General features: G+C 40.8%; 1 protein-coding gene across 1 annotated transcript in view; it reads right to left on the minus strand.

Moving 5' to 3' along the window:
- COL21A1 (collagen type XXI alpha 1 chain) overlaps positions 1-18,968 on the minus strand; it is a 140,904-nt gene that overhangs the window by 30,593 nt on the left and 91,343 nt on the right. The window contains exons 17-19 of the mRNA XM_054987749.1: positions 17,390-17,443; positions 3,818-3,862; positions 2,817-2,870 (exon numbers count right to left, since the gene is read on the minus strand). Coding sequence (XP_054843724.1) covers positions 2,817-2,870; positions 3,818-3,862; positions 17,390-17,443 — 153 coding nt within the window. The remainder of the gene's footprint in view (positions 1-2,816; positions 2,871-3,817; positions 3,863-17,389; positions 17,444-18,968) is intronic.

The following is an 18,968-nucleotide window of genomic DNA, read 5'->3' on the forward strand; positions in this document are numbered from 1 at the left end:
CCTTCCAGAGCTTTTATCTTGCTCCCCTCACTGCTTAAAATGTTGAATTAACTGAGCCTCGGCATGGCAAAAGCTCCAGGAGGGAAGATGCCAGAGATGGCGAAGGGCTGTGGGAGAATCCATCCCCTCCGGAGCAATCCCCGCTGGCTCTGTCATTTTAAACTACAATTTCTGGCTAACTTTGTGTCTCCCGACACGTGAAGAACACGTGTCAAAAATATTGTGTAGAGAGACTCTAATTTGCAAACTGGAATTGATAGACAGCAAGCATTACTTGAGCAAGGGACCAAAGTCTTACTGAGGTAAATTTTTCTGTTCAGGTAACCTAAGCTTAAAACTGATGATGATCCACAAAGGCTATACAAACACAGAAATCAATGAACCTGAAGGGCCTGAATGATCTTTCTGAAACCTTTAAAATATCTTACAATCCATAAAAATATTTTTATTCTTTTAAAATAGAATTCCCAAGGTGGGTTACATCAATAATAAAATGAAGTTTAAAAGGCACAACAAAGCCAGTCAATAAATCAAGGGTTGCCAGCCTCATGTAGTAGTTGGAGATCTCCCAGAATTACAACTGGTCTCCAGGCCACAGAGATCATTTCACCTGGAGAAAATGGCTGCTTTGGAGGGTAGACTTTATGGCATTATACTTTGCTGAGGCCCTTCCCCAAGCCTCTCCAGGCTCTCCCACAAAATCTTCAGACTGGCAACCCTAATCGTTTTTCATATCATTAGTATTTCTGCAAACAGCCATTTCTTTACCTGAGTAATCTATATGCTGTACACAATCTAGAAATAATGGGGAAATAATTGAATATAGAGGGTAATTGGACCCCCCAACTAATAGAATTTAGCAATATAAGGCCATTGTTATCTTTTTTCCCAACTCTGGCCACAGTTGTGACAGATAATCAATTGATTTATTAAACTTGGCAATCATAATGGAGATAATTGTCACTTAACAAGAACTTATTACTGAATTCCCCTAATGTAGTAAATAAAAACTGTCAGCAGGATTTCCATCTGTTCTTTTCTGCAACAGTGTGTGACTAAGAGCAGGAAAATCCCATTCTACATTTTGATTTATTTCCCTTTTCATCAATCAAACTATTCATATTTTCTATGCATTGACAGCACATTTATCTTATCAAGTAAGAAAAGAAGAGACTATTGTATCAAATCTTTCTAGGGAATATAGAGCCCACATATCATGCCAGCTCACCGAGACACTCTAAAATAGAAAGGCATTTCCCTTTCCACCTAGCCTGCACATGAGTTACAAGTAATACATTGTGAAAGGACAACAAAACGTGCAAAGCCATTAATTACAGATTTGCTAGAGAAATTTTACTCTAGGGCTAAACACAGATTACATTTCAGTGAGACTAACTTTCACACATATGTGGTATATGTCTAACAGTGCAAACCACAGTCCATGGATAGAAATCAATTTGCACCAACAGTTAAAAGTTAACCACATGACAGTATAACTATGATACTGCTTCATAGTTCAAATCTACTAAGGAAAGGGAGGGAAGGATTCATATGGGAGAGGGAAAGCAACAAGCCCATGGTAGCTCTGTTCACATGTTACAGTGTCAATAGTGCCTGGATGTTCAACTGTATGTGCACTGAACGTAACATGAGAGTAACTCAACACACATTTTTAATAATCATTGGTTCATCTATTGTAACTTGTGAACAGGGCTAGTATAATCCTAATTCTCTAACTATGTCTAGAGGATATTGAATTTTGTCTATACAAAACCGTATCTTCAAGGTTAAGGGCAGCATTTTCCTGGCCCTCCTCTTAGCCACCATACAATACTAGCTCATGTACACACAGTAAAACCTCTAATCTCAATTAGCTAAGTCTCCTAAGAAACCATTCAAACAGAAGCCATAACTCAAGAACTATAAAGCAAATTAAAATTTCAGCTCAAAGATGAAACTTCCTCCAAAATAATTTCTCCCAAAATGCCATATATCATGAACTCCAGTGGTGAGGTCTACCATCTGCGGAAAAATTAATACCATCCATTCTGGAAAAAGAATCACTTGTGAACATTATTAATATGATCAGAACAGAGGCGCCTCAGAGTCATAAAATAAAGAGTTTAATATGATGGAAACAGTAACAGTTTTCAACTTCCCTAATAACAGGGTGACATTTGTCCTGTTAGGAGCTCACACGCAATCCTATGTTTTAAAAAAGAAATCTATTTTTAATCTTTTTCAGATGGTCCATTAAAAAGTAGATATAGCAAACAATGTAATGATCACATAATTTAGAATGATAGGGCTATATTATTGTCCCAAATAATTTGTCTTTTTAAAGTTATATTTCATATTTACTGAAAAACTTAATAGTTTTATTACATATCTGAGTCCTTTGATTAAGAATAGTGTCAATACCTGGATCGGTTACAAGAAATGTAATATAGCCTGCACACATACTTAGTTCAACCTTGTTAGTTTAATGGCTTCCAGGCTTTCAGCATATCTGTAATAAAAATAATAATAACATTTGATTTATATACCGCCCTTCAGGACAACTTAATGCCCACTCAGAGTGGTTTACAAAGTATGTCATTATTATCCCCACAACAAAACACCCTGTGAGGTGGGTGGGGCTGAGAGAGCTCCAGAGAACTGTGACTAGCCCAAGGTCACCCAGCTGGGTTCGTGGAGGAGTGGGGAATCAAACCCAGATCTCCAGATTAGAGTCCCGCACTCTTAACCACTGCACCAAACTGGCTCTCACAGTTTAATAAATAAACAAATAAACAAATCCAACGGTATAAACATACCGGTGTTCCCAGAGATCCTTTTGCTCCTTGTTGTCCTGGAGGTCCAATTTCACCCTAAGACCCAAAGCACACATTTTTACAAATTTTAGGCCTGTTCACAAGTTACAGTTTAGGAAGAGCAACCTCACACAAGAGTTCAGGATTGTGCCTGCTCTCATTCACAAATTATACCAAACATGAGTGAGGGGAGGAGTCAGCATGCACTTCTATGAATCTCCCACAAGTTCTTATCTGCCCCATGAGATAAAATATACAGGTACCCATAGAGTGACAGCATGCTTCTCCAGCCTGGCAAATAGAAATTTTTGTTAGAGGGAAAGGATTGAGATTGGTGGGAGGGGACATGAGGAAAGAAAGGGTTAAACTTTCCCTTCTTAGCTACCATGGCCACGATCTAAATAAATTCCTTATTCTCCTATAACTACTTTTAGTTTTTTAAGAATGTGGGGCAGCCTAAATACGGGACTCCCAGGTAGGGGTGTGCGCTAGGGGTTTCCATTTTGGGTTTTTAACCCAAACTGGGCCTGAACTGAAAGATTCGGGATTCCCAAATTGGCCCCAGCATTCCTGAGCTGATTTGGGAATCCCAAACCAAAGCTTCCTGAAGCGATTTATATCGCTGTGGGAAGCTTCAGGCAAAGTGGCAGCAGCTGCAGCACTTTTCTAGCTGTTTGCATTTGCAAACAATAAGAAAAGTTTTGACTCCCTCCTCCCCCTCCCATCAGCTGAAAAAAATGGCAAGTGTTTGAAAACAACACTTTTCTTACTGGTTGCAAGAGCTTTGGTGTGCTCCATAAAGATTCCCGCATGCCACTTCGGGACTCAGGTTATCTCAAATTGTTTTCCTGCTTCGGGTAAATCTGAAGCGAGAAACCTGAATCTTTTTTGGGTGCGCACCCCTACTCCCAGGTCACATTAGTTTGGCCCTTCGTAACTATAACTATGTCTTGTTTTACTGAGAAAAAAAATTAAGTGATCTGATTTTACATTTTTACAAGTACCTTCTCTCCTTTTACTCCTTGAGCTCCAGGGATCCCAGGAATTCCCTACAAAATAAGTTAAAAACATATTTAATGAATAATACACTTTTAGCATTATCAGTTAGAGCCTAATGAGATGTTACAAAATACATTAATTCACCACAGTGACTTGCAGCTACACTGTGTGGCTGGTAATTCCTGGTGGCAACTTGTGAGTACATGGCCCAATTCAGATTGGCATTGCCTCATGGGAGAAGGAGGAATTCCTGCTTACTCTCATGCTGTTCTCAGTGGCTGAAAATCCCCAGGGGTTGAGGGGAAGAGTTATTTGCTCTGTGGGAAGCCAATACATGCAAGCATTCGAATGGAGCAAACAAACACTAGAGCTGCCAGGTCCCAAGGTTCAAACTGGGGGATAGGAAGTGTCTCGAGGAGGGTACTTACCTAGCATGGGGACCTTTCCCTTTGTTGTCGCGCCAGGATTGATGTCATTCCTGGGCATCAACGAAGACTCTGGAGCACATGGGAGTGTGCCCCAGAACTCCTGGGCCTTTTCCCTGCACCTTCCCCTACTGGCCAGGTAAGAGGTGGGGGACAGAGGTTGGGAATGGGGAATCCCCCACTCTTACTGGGAGAATGGGAACCCCCTCGAGCCCCCAAAGTGTTTCAGGCACGAGAAACAGCACAGGGTAAATGGTAGGCATTCCTCCTTCTCCCCCCTGCTAATGCACCCTGAAATGCCTGCCCAAAATGGAATGACATTTTAGAGTGCATTGTGGGCAGCAGACGGAGGGGAAAGCAAGATGGTTGTGCTCTGTTGGCTGAAATCCTTCTGCCTGTAAAAAAGTTCCATTAGGTGAGGGTTCCACTTCCCCACTGAATGAATAGGATATCTGGTTTGTGGATTAATGTCAAAAGTTACAGGATGGTTCATAGGATTAAACAAAACATACTGTAAAGCATTTGAAATCTTTATTTCAAGATCTTCTCTTACATTAATGTTTATGATTCTAGGCTAGATTTCCAATTAAAAAACTAGTTTTATCCTATACTTGACCCATCAAATTATGTTACAAACTTCTAAACTGGTCCAAGCTTGTGTTTAAGACATTACTTCTAGGGAAAGTTGGAATTTCTATCTAATGCTTTCAGATTTCCATAATTTATTTTGTCTGCAAATAAAGAAGTTGCTCCATCAGCATGAAATTAGAGTTTTTTCCTTGTTACAAATGAAAGAAAATTTTGCATAAAATTGAATTGGGCTTTTAAAAAAAATTATAGCTAAGTATGGACCCCTTGAAAAACATTTCATTGAGGACATAACGGAACCTGTGAATATGCCTAGGCTAATCATGTACTTTTGCATTAGGAAATTTCCTGGCAAACAAAGTTATTTCTTCCATGTTCTGGTGAGGATTTTCAATTTTATTCACATCTTCCACCCTCATTGTGGCAAGACTGGAGTTTTGACCCTTCCCTCCTACACAACAGAATATTGGCAGAAAAATATTGAGAAAAAGTACTCTGTGTTCCTGTTGCAGAACCCTACTACCCAAACACAACCACAGTGATTTTACTATACTATGTTGCTATCTATAGAAATATTTATTAGCCTCATTCTGCATAAAATTTGCCTGAAGTAGTTTAAAACAATGTGGAAACATAAAAATATTAATAAATGTGTAAAAGCAAAAACAATAAAATCAATATAAATCTATAAAACGGCAGAATGAAAACTAAAATTTCTAATCTATATATATATATATAAAGACAAGTGTCCTGACTGACTCATCAATGCCCAGCCCAAATCCCTGACCTACAAGCATGAAATTTGGGGAGGACGTTCCTTTTGTAGAGGCTCACTAAGAAGGGATTTTAAAGAAATTCGCCCCCTAAGGGGGTAAAAAGGGGTAAAATGTGTTTTCCCACATTTTACCCTTGTGTGGCTGGGAGGCTGCTCATCCCCCTCCCCCCACCAACTGCCAACTCAGCCACTCTGCCCTGAGGTCATTTGCATATGCAGCCTGATTGATGGAACTCTTGTGATCTGAGGTAAAAATCAGGTAAAGAAAACTGCAGACAGTTGAAGAAAGAAAGTGCAAGACTCCTGAATAGGGGTTTTATATAAAAGTCAGTATGGCAGCTGAGTTTTTAAATGTTCATGGGGAGATGGCACACAACCTTTCTAGGGGCTATTTCAATGTGAACCTTTCACATGAACCTGCCCAAGTGCCCACCACACCACCTCTCCCTCACTCCATCTCCACCTCACACCTCTTGCAGCCATCACCTCTTACTGCCACCAAGAAGCCTTCTGGCAGACGTCGTGCAAGATACACCGATGCAAAAAAGAGTAAGCAACTTAGAGATTCGGCAAGGAAATATGCACGTCCTGCTCCTGCGGTGCACCAAGCAGCATTGGCCAAGTACCAGCAAGATCACCCCAAGGTGCACAGAGCGGCAGAGTCTCTCTATGAGCAAAGCAATCCTGGAAGACGCACTCACTTCCATGGAAGGTCAAGGCTCACTCAGGCATGGCATATGATCCTTCACTACCTTCAAGCTACCTCTTAACCTCATCCATGCAGAAACACCCCTGTTCAGCATCTCAAAATAAAGCAACATGGCCCAAGTACTGTGGAACTGTAAGCTCATTGTTTGGGATGAGAGCACCAAGGCATACAAGGGGTGTCTTGAGGCACTGAACAAAACCCTCAAAGATGTCAGGGGCAATGAGAGAGTGATGGGGCGAGTCATAGTGCTGCTGGCTGGAGACTTCTGGCAGACTCTGCCAGTAGTCCCAAGGGGAACTCGAGCTGACAAAGTTACCGTATGCATCAAGGTGTCGTATCTGTGGCCCCTCATCAGGAAACTCTCACTAAGAAAGAACATGAGGGTCCACTTGAGAGGCAAGGTGTCCGCTGGGGAATTCTCTGAACTCCTACTAAAAATAGGGGATGGAGCGTCCAAAGGAAAGGTGACCATCCCTGGAGGCCTGGGCACAGTAGTGACTATGCTAGCAGACTTAACAGCCACGACATACCCTAATATTGTTACTATCACGGAGAAGTCCATGTACTGGCTGTGCAAGCATGCCATTCTGACCCCCAAGATCAACAAGGCTGCCATCATTAATGAAACACAACTCACTCAAAATGGAGTACAGATCTGTGGACACAGTGGTGCAAATGGATGATGCGGTCCACTATCCTGTGGATTTCCTCAACACGCTCAACCCTCCTGGCTTCCCAGACCACAAGCATCTCCTCAAAGTGGGGGCTCCAGTGATGCTGCTCCAGAATCTCAGCCCACCCAAACTCTGCAATGGCACCAGACAAGTGAAAGCCCTCCACAGGAACATCATCAAGGCCACATTGTTCACTGGCAGTACTCGGGGCGGGGGCGGGGGGGAGTGTCAGTGTTCATACCATGCATGCCATTCATACCATCAGACAACCTCTTCGAGTTCAAGAGGCTGCAGTTCCCCCTCAAGGTCTGCTTTGTTATAATGATCAACAAGTCCCAGGGGCAGACACTGAAGGTAGCAAGAATTGACTTGAGGGAGGATTGCTTCTCACATGGGCAGTTCTACGTGGCCTGCTGCAGAATGAGCTCACTCAGCAGCCTGGTGATCCTAGCACATGAGGGGAAAACCACCAATGAGGTCTACAAAGAGGTCCTTCAGTAGAAAAAAAAAAGGCTGTACGTATTTTTCACTTTATTTATTGCACTACGATCTTTTCCTTTTAAAATCTCTTCAATAAATGTTACATTTTGAAATTCACTTCATCAGTTTTCGGCATCAACACACTTCGCTTCATTCAAATACCTTTGTGAAGATTGGGTACTATGCTATTATACTACAAAACCAACTTTTAAAAACCCCACAAACCAAAAAATGTTACATACCCGTAAGTATTATAACTGGATTTAAAATAGTTAAATACCATAGCGAAGCACAGGCATCAAGCTAGTAAAGAATAAATAAGCACTGGTGCTTACATTGGCCATTTCAGTTTGGACCACAAAGGAAGTGAGGCAATCATACAACTGATTCGGGCTCAAGCACAGCAGCCAGTTAAATTTACTGGAATGGAGCCAACCAGCCTCCAGGGAGCCTTCCTCCAACTTAAGTGACTCTTCTGTTGGAGGAAGATCCAGAGGAGTTAGCTGTGTTAGTCTGTAGTAGCAAAATCAAAAAGAGTCCAGTAGCACCTTTAAGACTAACCAACTTTGTTGTAGCATAAGCTTTCAAGAATCACAGATGCATCTGACGAAGAGAACTGTGATTCTTGAAAGCTTATGCTACAATAAAGTTGGTTAGTCTTAAAGGTGCTACTGGACTGTGTTGGAGGAAGATACACTTAAGCTGGAGGAAGCCTCCTTAAGCAGGAGGAAGGCTTCAAACTTTGCTTAGCAGAGTGGTAGAACAGGACTAGGATCCAACCCACTACTGCCAAGTCATACTGAAGTAGAGCCTGCAAAGCTGGAGTTGCTAGTGATCAATGTGCTATACAACATACTTGAGGAGAGAACTACCATTGGCTGCAATGGAAACCACTTATGTTACAATCGATCCTGTGAACTGAGCCAAACTCACCACATTGCATGGCATGTATAAAAATGGAGAAAGGTACTATTGCACAGAATAGTATTTGCAGAGATAACTACCAGTTAAGTTACAGTAATTAAATTCTTAGGATCAATGGTTTTTTAAATACCTTTGCATATATGAAGGTCTTTTCTGAACATGAGCTCACTGGTACTTTCTTGCAAGTAAATATGTTTTGGACTATGCTGAAAGCATCAAAACTAGACATTGCATGTAACTATCGGACTTCATGAAAAAGAGTCTCTCTCAATCCTTCACCTGCATTTGTTAACAATTTGCACAGAAACATTCATTCATTCATTCATATTTCTATACTGCATCCTTCTTGAGGTAGGTCACAATTAAAATCATGTCACAATACTTAAAACTAGCCACTGGATATAAGCAGCATAAAACATAAAACAGAAACAGCTCATTAAAAAGCTGAAAGGATAAACGTGTAATCAAAAGTCTGAGTTTAAAAAAATATCTGTTTTGGCCTGACACCTAGAAGTAAAGTAGGCACCAGGTAAGCTCTAGTGGGAGGGCATTCTGAAGGTGAGGTGCCACTACAGAAAATGCCATCTCTAGTCACCATCCGTCTCTCCTCTGATGGAGGGGCACAGAGAGCAGAGTTTGAAAGGGAGGTCTTAATTGGCAGTCTGGACAGTATGGGAGGAGACAATCCTTCAGGTACCCCTGATAGTAGCCTGGCCACCACATTTTGGACCAAGTTTCTCAACTGTTTTCAAAGGCAGCCCCAGGTAGACCACATAACAGTAATTTGTATGACATCAGAGCATGGATCATTGTGGTCAGATCACGCTTTTTGAGGAACGATCATAGCTGATGAACCAGGTGGAGCTTATAAAAGGTGTTACATGCCTTCAACCACAGGCCAGAAACAAGAAGTACCCCTAAACCACAAGCCTGCTTTAGAAGGAGTGCAAACTATCCAGGACAGGCTGAACTTGAAGTCCCTTTCCATTGACCAACAGTACTTCAGATGTTCTACTGAAGCTTTTCCATGCAATCAACTTAATTACTTGGCAACAAAAATGCCAGACTTTTATTTTATTTTAGCTGGAAAAGTGCCTGCTAGGATAAAGTCAAGCATTTTAAAAACCATTTATTAAAATAAATGCTTTAAAACATTTTTGTTATTTATGAAACATGGCTCAGGACAGATGTTAAGTCACCAGAATAAATATTTTAAAATGAGGCATTTCCCCCCAGAAACCTGAGCAGAAAATTGGTATCTATTTTGCAATTCTTCCATGATTCCAAGTTCTGATGTTGCTGGCTACATATATCTGTATGAAGAGGTGGGAACCATCTTTCACCAAATATTATCAGCACGCCAAACACCGTGACTCTTCTTTAAGAATTTCCTTGTTACCGAGCCTCTCTTTCACATTAAGGAGAACAATGAGATCTGAGAGGATCACTGATTAAAATTTGTATCTATTACTCAAGTTCTCATACTATAGACTAGCCACAAAGGAGGTGTCTAACCATCGCTTTCCAACCTCTCGCACCAAAAACATTATAAAACTTCTCTTGATAGTAGGACATCTGAACGATTCCCTGAACACACACAGTAAAGTTAATGATTAATGCATGGAACACTGTTAAACACATGTCAGGATTTAGTGACTGCTGGAAAAGATGGTCATCTCCCATCAACAGTGTTTTCCTATTGAATATCACTTACTTGCAGCTGCAGTGGCAAATTAAAGTCAGTTCAAATCCTGAAGGGCCTAGAAGATTTTGGTCTTCCTATGGTCTCGGTTTCATAACTTACTTTTTTTTTCAGTTCACAGGACTGACGTGATTCAAGAAAAGGATATCCCCTGACCCCCCTCCACCTCCATCCCAAATTTAACAAGTTTGTTTCACTAACCTTATCAAGCTCTGGAAATGTCTTAGAAAGCCACTAAACAGATTATTTACATGCCATGTAGAGATCTGGCACCTAAGCGAATTCACAGCCCATCAGCTGGAGGCAGCAGATTAGAAAGGCAGATCTTTCCATGTTATCAAAGTAGTACTGAGCAGATCAAGTTAAAACCTTGCAATTTAGCAGGCATTAGATTTAGCCTCAATCTGCAATTTCAAAGTAATTTTTACAAGGGCAGCTTTAACTGCAATGATAAGGAATGCCTGTCTCTAATCAAACACTAATATAAAACAGATTATTCATACAATTGTTAAAACCACCAAGGGGGAAACAGAATCTTTGGAAACACTACAAATGGGAAGAGTTCCACTCTCTGGGAGTGTTAGAATAAATTGTATGGAATAATTCATGATTCACTGGCCAAAGCAGAAAAATAGCCTTTGGGGAAGCCCTTTGCAAAATTAACACTATCCAGCAACGTTCTCCCACAGGCCAAAGGGAGAAGGGTTTTAACCTGCTATTCAATTTCTTTTTCCTCTCTCTGCTCAGAAGTTTTCCTGTAGCATACTGGCAGGGCTTAAACGCAGCCTTGCTAAAATATACCATTGTATATTCTGTTCAAAAATTTTAAATGAAAATATAAACACAGAGATTTTTTACATCCTTACTTGGCCAAAACTCTGGTCATCGTGTCTGCCTTTGCTCTTAGTTCTACCATTAATACACTGAAGTCACATCTAATCTGCTTTCCACCTTGCTTTCTTGTTTCACATTCTTCTGCACTGGCTCCAATTTAGAACTTGGCATGATCCAAAAACAGCCTGTAAGAAAACCTGATAGATATCATATTTCCATTGGTGCCCCAAACTGGACAAGGAAAGAAAACTCCACTGAGCTGACACCGCCCCATACATTGAAAGAGCTACATATTCACAAAAATAAACTGAGAGGGTGCATGATACTATTCTCAGATTTATACTCTGAATTAATCCTTCCATTTTCACAATCATATACTGTTTTCTCTCATAATTTTCAGTTTAAGAATATACTTACCATTGTTTCCCATTAAGTACTAGTTAACTTTGAGAACAATCCTAAGCAGGCCCAGTTAGTTTCATTTTTGAAGTTTATTCAAAAATGAAGCTAGCTAACTGAGCACATTGTTGGTTAAGGGACAGGGGGAGACTTCATAATTAGCCTACCTACTGTCTCAATCAATTTTCTTAGAACTAGAGTACTGCAAATATTCTGAACATGCAGGTAGTTTCAGACCTCTTGATATGTTTTGAAGTATTTCCTTGCCAAGTGAGTACTAAATGCATTTGTAATATAACTACTGCCACAATAAATGGACTTAAGTGTCCCTAAATCTGTGGTGCATAATTCATGTACAACTGCAGCGAAGATTACTGAATTATTCTCTGCAATAATCCTTGATTGCAAAAAAGAGAAACAAATGGTTTGCAAAGCTGTGTGGGCCTGGAGTTTGTTTCTGACAGCACCTCAGGGAATCAACACTCTTCACAGAACCCTTTGTCAAATTTGGATAGTAGAAATGATGTACTTTTAAGACACATGGAGAACATACAAAACAGATGACCAGATTTCTGCCCTGCGGATCTTCCAAGGACAGGCAGTATCATGTGAGCCACTGTTCACAGAGTATGAGCAATATTTCCAGATGGTGGAACCTCCCCCACTGCAGGGTATGGAGGTTGGACTAGGAAGATCTGGATTAGAGGCGGGTACGAACTGGGGAAATGGAGGTTCATCGTGTTTCACAAACCACGAACCGCCATGAACTTGCCCGGTCCACAAACCAATTCATTTGGTTTGTGAATATATCACTTCTAGGCCTGCAGAAGGTCTGCAGAAAGCCCATCCCCCGTTGCCTAGGTAACAGATTGATTAGCACCAGGCTGTCTGCAGTGATGATCCAAAAAACAAACCAAACGAACCACTCTAAAAATCATCGTGGTTCGTCAGTAATGAGCTCTGATGAACCACCAATTCGCAAACCAAAAACCGGCCCGGTTTGTGACAAACTTTGGTTCGTATTTCGGTTCATGCCCATCTCTAATCTGGATGCAAATACTGACCGCCCATGAAGCTCACCTGGTGACCAAGAGTCAGTTCATTTTCCCTCTCAACCTAATGTAGCTCACAGGGCGTCTGAGGGGATAAAACAGATGATAGGAGAACCTTGTATTCCTCCCTGAGCTCCTTGGAGGAAGGGTAGCATGAAAATGCACTAAATAAATAAAATTATAAAGCAGGAATCATGGTGTGCTTGAACTATCTAGACAGCATAGCAGTGAACCTTGCACATGGGAGAGAGTTTGGAATTAATCATAACTCATACACAGACTCAAAATGCACCCGTGTTTGAAACCAAGCACTCTTTTTCCTTGATAGTTCTTTTCTGTCTTGGATTTTTAGTCTGAGGCAAAGAGACCTCCTCTCTCCTGTTCTCTCGCACTTACCTGGCTGCTGCAGCAACAACAAACAGGGGAAAGAAGAGTCTCTTGGACATGTTGTTTCAATGGCAACTGATATTCATACTACGTTCATTAGCTGTCCAAGTAAAACAGGATTGCTGGACACCTAGATGCCAGCAAGGGAGGGGAGGGCTTCCAGTCCATTCCTGCTGCCACAGTAGCTGAGCTAGGATATTTGAGAGCTCACAGGAGAAGAGTCATGCCTGGCAGGCTGGGATTAGCACAGGGAAAACCTTGGCACAATTGTGATGATGTCACTGGGAGCACAACAGGGTTTTCCTGTCAAACTCTGGAGAATCTGGCTCATTAAAAATGTGGTAAAGCACACAACAGGATTTCGAAGAGTTAATGTTTAGATGAAGCCTCTGTCTCCTGGAGGAGTCTACAAAGAAAAACCCAGAGGTTTTACTGCTTTGAGTTGTTGTGGCTGGGATCAGTTCTTTGGGGGACATGGAGACTCCCTCTGAACTCCATCATAACAAGTGGTGTGAAGGAAGTAAGAACCCTGGGTGGATCTTCACATACTGCAGACTACACAAGTTGGGTTCAGGGCCCCCACCCCATGTCCTGTGTCTAATGTGACTAATAGGTTCTCCTGTGTGCACAATATCTGATTTGCATAGCAACTGCCATGTGCATGGAGAAGGGGTTTCAACCCTACCCCATCTTTTGCTGTTTCACCAATTGGGGAAGCTCACAATTATATGGATGGGTTTTTTCAAACAGCATGCCCTGAGAACCACTGCAAGTTGGGAAAACAGTGCGGGGAGAAGACTGAAGCGCCTTCTCTATGTGCACCTCAGTTACAAGCCAAATTAGGCACCATGTGCCTGGTAACTGAATATAATCCACAAGTCGTGTGACTGTTACATAGGAGACACTTCCCCAGCGCCTTTTAGAGAACAGGCGGCCCTCCCTGGGTGTATAACTAAGATGTCAATGTTTGTAGGAATTAGAAAAACTTACAGTAATCATTGGAGAGCAATCATGAGACCTTCTGAACAGAAATAACTGTCATCAAAAGAGACATGCAAAGAGTAAGTGCCTTTAAGGGAATCCTAGCTAAAGGCTCAAAGTGAGCACTGATCAAAGCAATCAAAACCCAGCTCAAGTTTTATGTAGAAAATCTATAGATTAGTAAAGGATTCATTAGCAGCTGCACGGTGGCAGAAAGTGCTGTCAAGTCACAGCTGGCTTATGGCGATCCCTGCTAGGGTTTTCAAGGCAAAAAACTAACAGGGGTGGTTTGCCATTGCCTGCCTCTTGCAATCTTGGCTTTCTTTGGAGGTTTCCCATCCAATTACTAACCAAGGCCGACCCTGCTTAGCTTCCAAGATCTGGCAAGATTGGGCTTGTCTCAGCTATCCAGGTCAGGGTGCACAAGGATAAGGCAGTTCCTCTCCTTGCAACTCCAACACCCACTTTAGGTGGCCTTAGAGGCATTCTACCAGCCTTTTCCTTGAGTCCCCTTCAGTTGCCTAAAAGAGAGAGGGAATAAGGAGACTCATGGAAGATGACCAAAGAGGATGAGAGGGGGAAACGTTCAAGAAAAAATTATGCAGAGTTGAAACTCTGCCCAAAACCTTCTTCCAATCCAAAAGACAGGGCTGGTCTAAGACAACAAGCAAGGAACTTCTCCTCCCCCTGTGTGAGGAGAAGTCTTCCACTCAGGAGAAAATACCATTCTTTGTGTAGGCTGTATACCTGAGAGAGAATGGTGTTAATTTACACCGATAAAACATTTCAGTATTAGATAAATATGTAAGCCATTGCTACTGAATTGGTAGAGCAACACAGAGCATCAGGGAAAAGACAAGTATTTGGAAGCAACCACTCATCTTAATATGAATTTCATTTACTGCACTGTGATAAAAGGCAACAGGATCAATATGACACAGCCGCTCCAGAATCAGAACAAGCATGTTTATTCTGGCTTAAACTAAATTAGGCAGCTGGGCTCAATTGACAAACTATAATCAATCATAAATTAATCAGGACAGTAATGGCTAGTGAAAAACTGAACAGCTGAGACAGATTATTGAACATCTTTGGAGCAATTACGAGCAAAAGCCAGTATCAAAAGAATTCCAAGAAAGTTCTGTTCATGCCACAGGGCTTTTCTTGCTCAACCCACCCCTGTCTACCAAAGGGATCTTTGAACCTGCCTAAAAGCCATTCTCTGAATGACAAAGGATTTTTCAGAAGGTACAGTGCAGAGTACTGTACAGAATGAGAATAGTGCAGAGGAATAGACTAGATGGGCATCGCAAACCACCTTCCTTGTGTGAGCAGCAGTGGTTTGTGCTTTACATTTTTGGGACACAAGTTATAGAATTTTAAAATATACCTTCAGGAGCCATGCCCAAGGACAAGTCACTAAGTTGCCAACAACAGACTAGAAGCAAAAGTAAAAGGTGACAGAAACAGGATCATATCACAGCTTTTCAATGACTTGCAGGCAGAGTCAAAGAGAACTTTTATAACAACCGGTGAAAAGAAACAAAACAACAGAAAAGGAAGAACAAGAGGTCTGTTCCACAAGATCCAGGAAATCAAAGGAAAATTTAAACCATAGGTAGGGATGCTGAAAGAGCAACATGGAAATAAAGTATCTGGTAAGATAAAATAAAGAAAATATGGAAACAATACACTGAAAAACTATACAGAAGAGATGAAAGAATGGCAAATTCCTTCAAAGAAGAATCTTTTGATGATGAAGTGAAAGTTGCACTCAAAGTGGGAGGAACAAATCACAAGGAGAAGATGGGATACCAATAGAGCTATTTCAAGTTACAGAAACTGAGTCCATAAAAATGTTAACTAAAATATGCCAACCAATATGGAAAACAATGAACCACAGACAAAATGCTCATGGTGGTTACTGGAGCATACCAGAGAATTTCAGAAGAAAGCCTGTGTTTTATAGGCTTTGGTCACATCCTGAGAAGACAAGACTCACTGGAAAAACCAATAATGCTAAGAAAAGTGGAAGACAGCAGAAAGGAGTAGGTCACATAGAGAGAAGAGCTCACTGGGAATGCCAGCAATAGTAGGTAAAGTTGAAGGCAGTAGGAAAAGAAAATCATCCAACTTGAGATGGATTGACCAATAAAGGAAGCCATGGCCTTCAGCTTGCAAGACCTGAGCAAGGCTCTCTCTCTCTCTCTCTCTCTCTCTCTCACACACACACACACACACACACACACACACACACAGACGAAAAATATAGTAAGAATTTCTGAAGGGCCTCAAAATAACATGTTCCTGGATGGATTCCAAAGTAAAATCTAATGAAAATAAGCAAATATGTATGTATGTATGAATGACTCCTAGAGGTTAAAGGCATATCTTTAGTGGCTAGTGTTTTCCATTACTTCATAGGAACTCCCATTTATTAAGGACACGCACATACCTCTCCATGAAACATCTAACTTATTTTAGTTTTCTCTTCATCATACATTTGTGATAAAATAAGATTTGTTAAATCACTTTTAACATAATATTTCAACATAAACCAAGGACTAGGTTTTGGCAGCTTTTCTGCAAGCTACAATAATTAACAAGAAATGCACCTGACAACGTGCTGACTTACCATTCAGGATTTATATCCAGTCCTCAAAGTGATGAAGATATAATAAAACAAAGCTCTATTTTTTAAATAGAGACATTAAAAGATCTCTGTTTCTAAAGTTCACTGGCAGATGTAAAACTTTGTTTGTTTATAGGGAACACAAACACTGGTTTTTCCTGGCATCAAATATGGCTGAAGTCAGCACAATGAAGAAAAATGTAGACAGCAGTCCAGGCATATTCCTCAAGCATTTCTGGACATGAAAAGGTATCATATGTTTCCACTGACCCAGTTTTTCCTTCCTTGGTCTACTCTAGTTTCAAACTAACTACATGGTAACTTCTCTGATGTTCATTCATAGAAGTAATGAAGTATAAACGCTATGTAAGATAGAAAACCTGAACTAAATTTTAAGTATGTTTTTGTTTTATAAAGAGAGCAATGCAATTAGTTTAATTTTTTTTTTACCAACTCATGATTGGGGACACAGGAACTGTATATTACAGCAAATTCAGCAAAGCACAGGTCCTTTGTCTCTAGCACCTCCATAATTCAGTGGTCACTGATACTGGGCAGATTCTTAAACTAAAATGCAGGCCCAGAGAACATTTGTAAGCAAAGGTGCATTCTAGTTAGTGTGTATATAAACGGAGGGATTCACATCACATCACACAGTAACATTCTTAGTTCTTACAGGAGAGCTACGTAGAAGAGTCTCAACTTGATCAATTCCACTGCTGTCAGTGCATAACGCCTGTTCTTGAAAGCATGCTGGTAGTAAAGTTCAGCTATGCACAACCCCATGAAAGACATTACCCTACAATGTAAAAGTATAGTAATATGAGTCAAATACATCAAGGATACCTGCTACATATTTTAAAGCAAAACTGGGCTTTCCAAGCTGTGTGCAAAACAAACAAACAAACATGAAAATACTTTGAACCTTCATAATACTACAAATGTATTTAAGTATAATTTTAACAGGTTATGGTGAAAACACTAAAAGGTATCAAGATTTGATAAAAAGACTTACAGGATCTCCCCGTCTTCCTTCTGGTCCAGCAGAACCCGGCTGTCCAACTTCTCCCTTAGTATTGATAATACACAATTAAAAATCAGCTCAAAATATTAATACTATATTTTAGACATGGTATCATAAAAAGCCATGACATTTATTTGCTAATAAATGGTTAATTTGGCAGGAAAAAGTTAGACAATTAGAGGTAAAATTATCCATTATTATAATATAACCCCTGGCCATCAGCTCTCTCTATCCCTCAGGGTCACCCAGGAGCCAGACCAAGGAATGGCCCTTCTCTTCTGACTCCCCATGTAATGTCTGGGGAATTGGTAAAAAAAGAGTATTAGTTGCTTCAATGGGTGTGTGTGTGGCATAAGGGTAGGAAGGCTGGGGGGCAGAAATATGGAGAAGAACGACAGAAGGGGCAAGGCTGCTGCTGCCCAAATTCTACTGCCTCATTTCTCCTCACCGAATAGCCTGTCACGCTGATTACCCTTTCTTCTGGTTTGAATTTTCAGAAAACTAAATTTGATCATTATAGTCTGTCTCAAGTATTAAAACTGTGTCTAGCAAAACACATGCATTTTAAATATGCTGGACACAATCTATTGGACACATATTTACATATACAAGGCACTATGAAGGTACAGTACAGTCATGTTGCTCCACAGCCTCTCCCCCCCCCCCACACACACACATGATTTATCACTAGACTTTTTTTAAAAAAAGCTCTACGGTATACATCTGCAGACCTTGTTTGGAATCCAAATGATTGTATGTAGATATTCCATCATGCACTAACGCTTTTCAGTTTCTCCTGCCCCATCCACTCTTGAAAACCCTCAGCAAGTACAGGTGCCTGAGTTGAGAATCATCAAATTGGTCTGGACTATAAGCCACATCATATTCTGAGCACTAAATTCATCAGCTACATTTTAAGATATTATTAAAAGATGTGCAAAGTGATCATCCAATTCAGTAACATCCATGAATACAAGAGGCTCTTAAAATAAGTGAAAAATCCATAAAGCCTGGAGATGCAACGGGTGAACTTTCATTCTCATAGGTAAGATGGCATTCCGTGTTTAATTAGGTACTGACTCCAGGAATCAGGAAGGTAAGGTTGAATCACTCTCCTGGAAATGCAGAAAACTTCTACCAATCCCCAGGATGGCTAAGCAATGCTAAAGGAATACAAGGGCAGGAATCTGATCCCTCAAATCTAAACATGGGCCAGAATGGGTAAGACCCATTACTTGAGGAACAAGTCACATGAACTCATCTACAGGAGAAAATAATCATAGGGAAGGGTTTGAACATGAGCCATGGGTGATTTTCAGAGAAGGCCTAAGCCTAGTTCTATGCCTACATCATGATAGCTGTAATAGTGAAGAAACCAAAACATCTACTAGCAAATCACTTAGGAACACAAAAGCAGCTATACTAGATCAGACCAATGGTTTATCTAGACCAACATTATTTCATATGGTGGCTAACTAGATGCCTCCACAGCACAGGTGCCAACTTGACTAAAGGCCACTTATCACATCCTGCGGCAGCAAATTTCACAAGTCAAATTCTTTCAATGTCC

This window comes from Eublepharis macularius, chromosome 1 (assembly GCF_028583425.1).
Source record: "Eublepharis macularius isolate TG4126 chromosome 1, MPM_Emac_v1.0, whole genome shotgun sequence".
Lineage (NCBI taxonomy): Eukaryota > Metazoa > Chordata > Lepidosauria > Squamata > Eublepharidae > Eublepharis > Eublepharis macularius.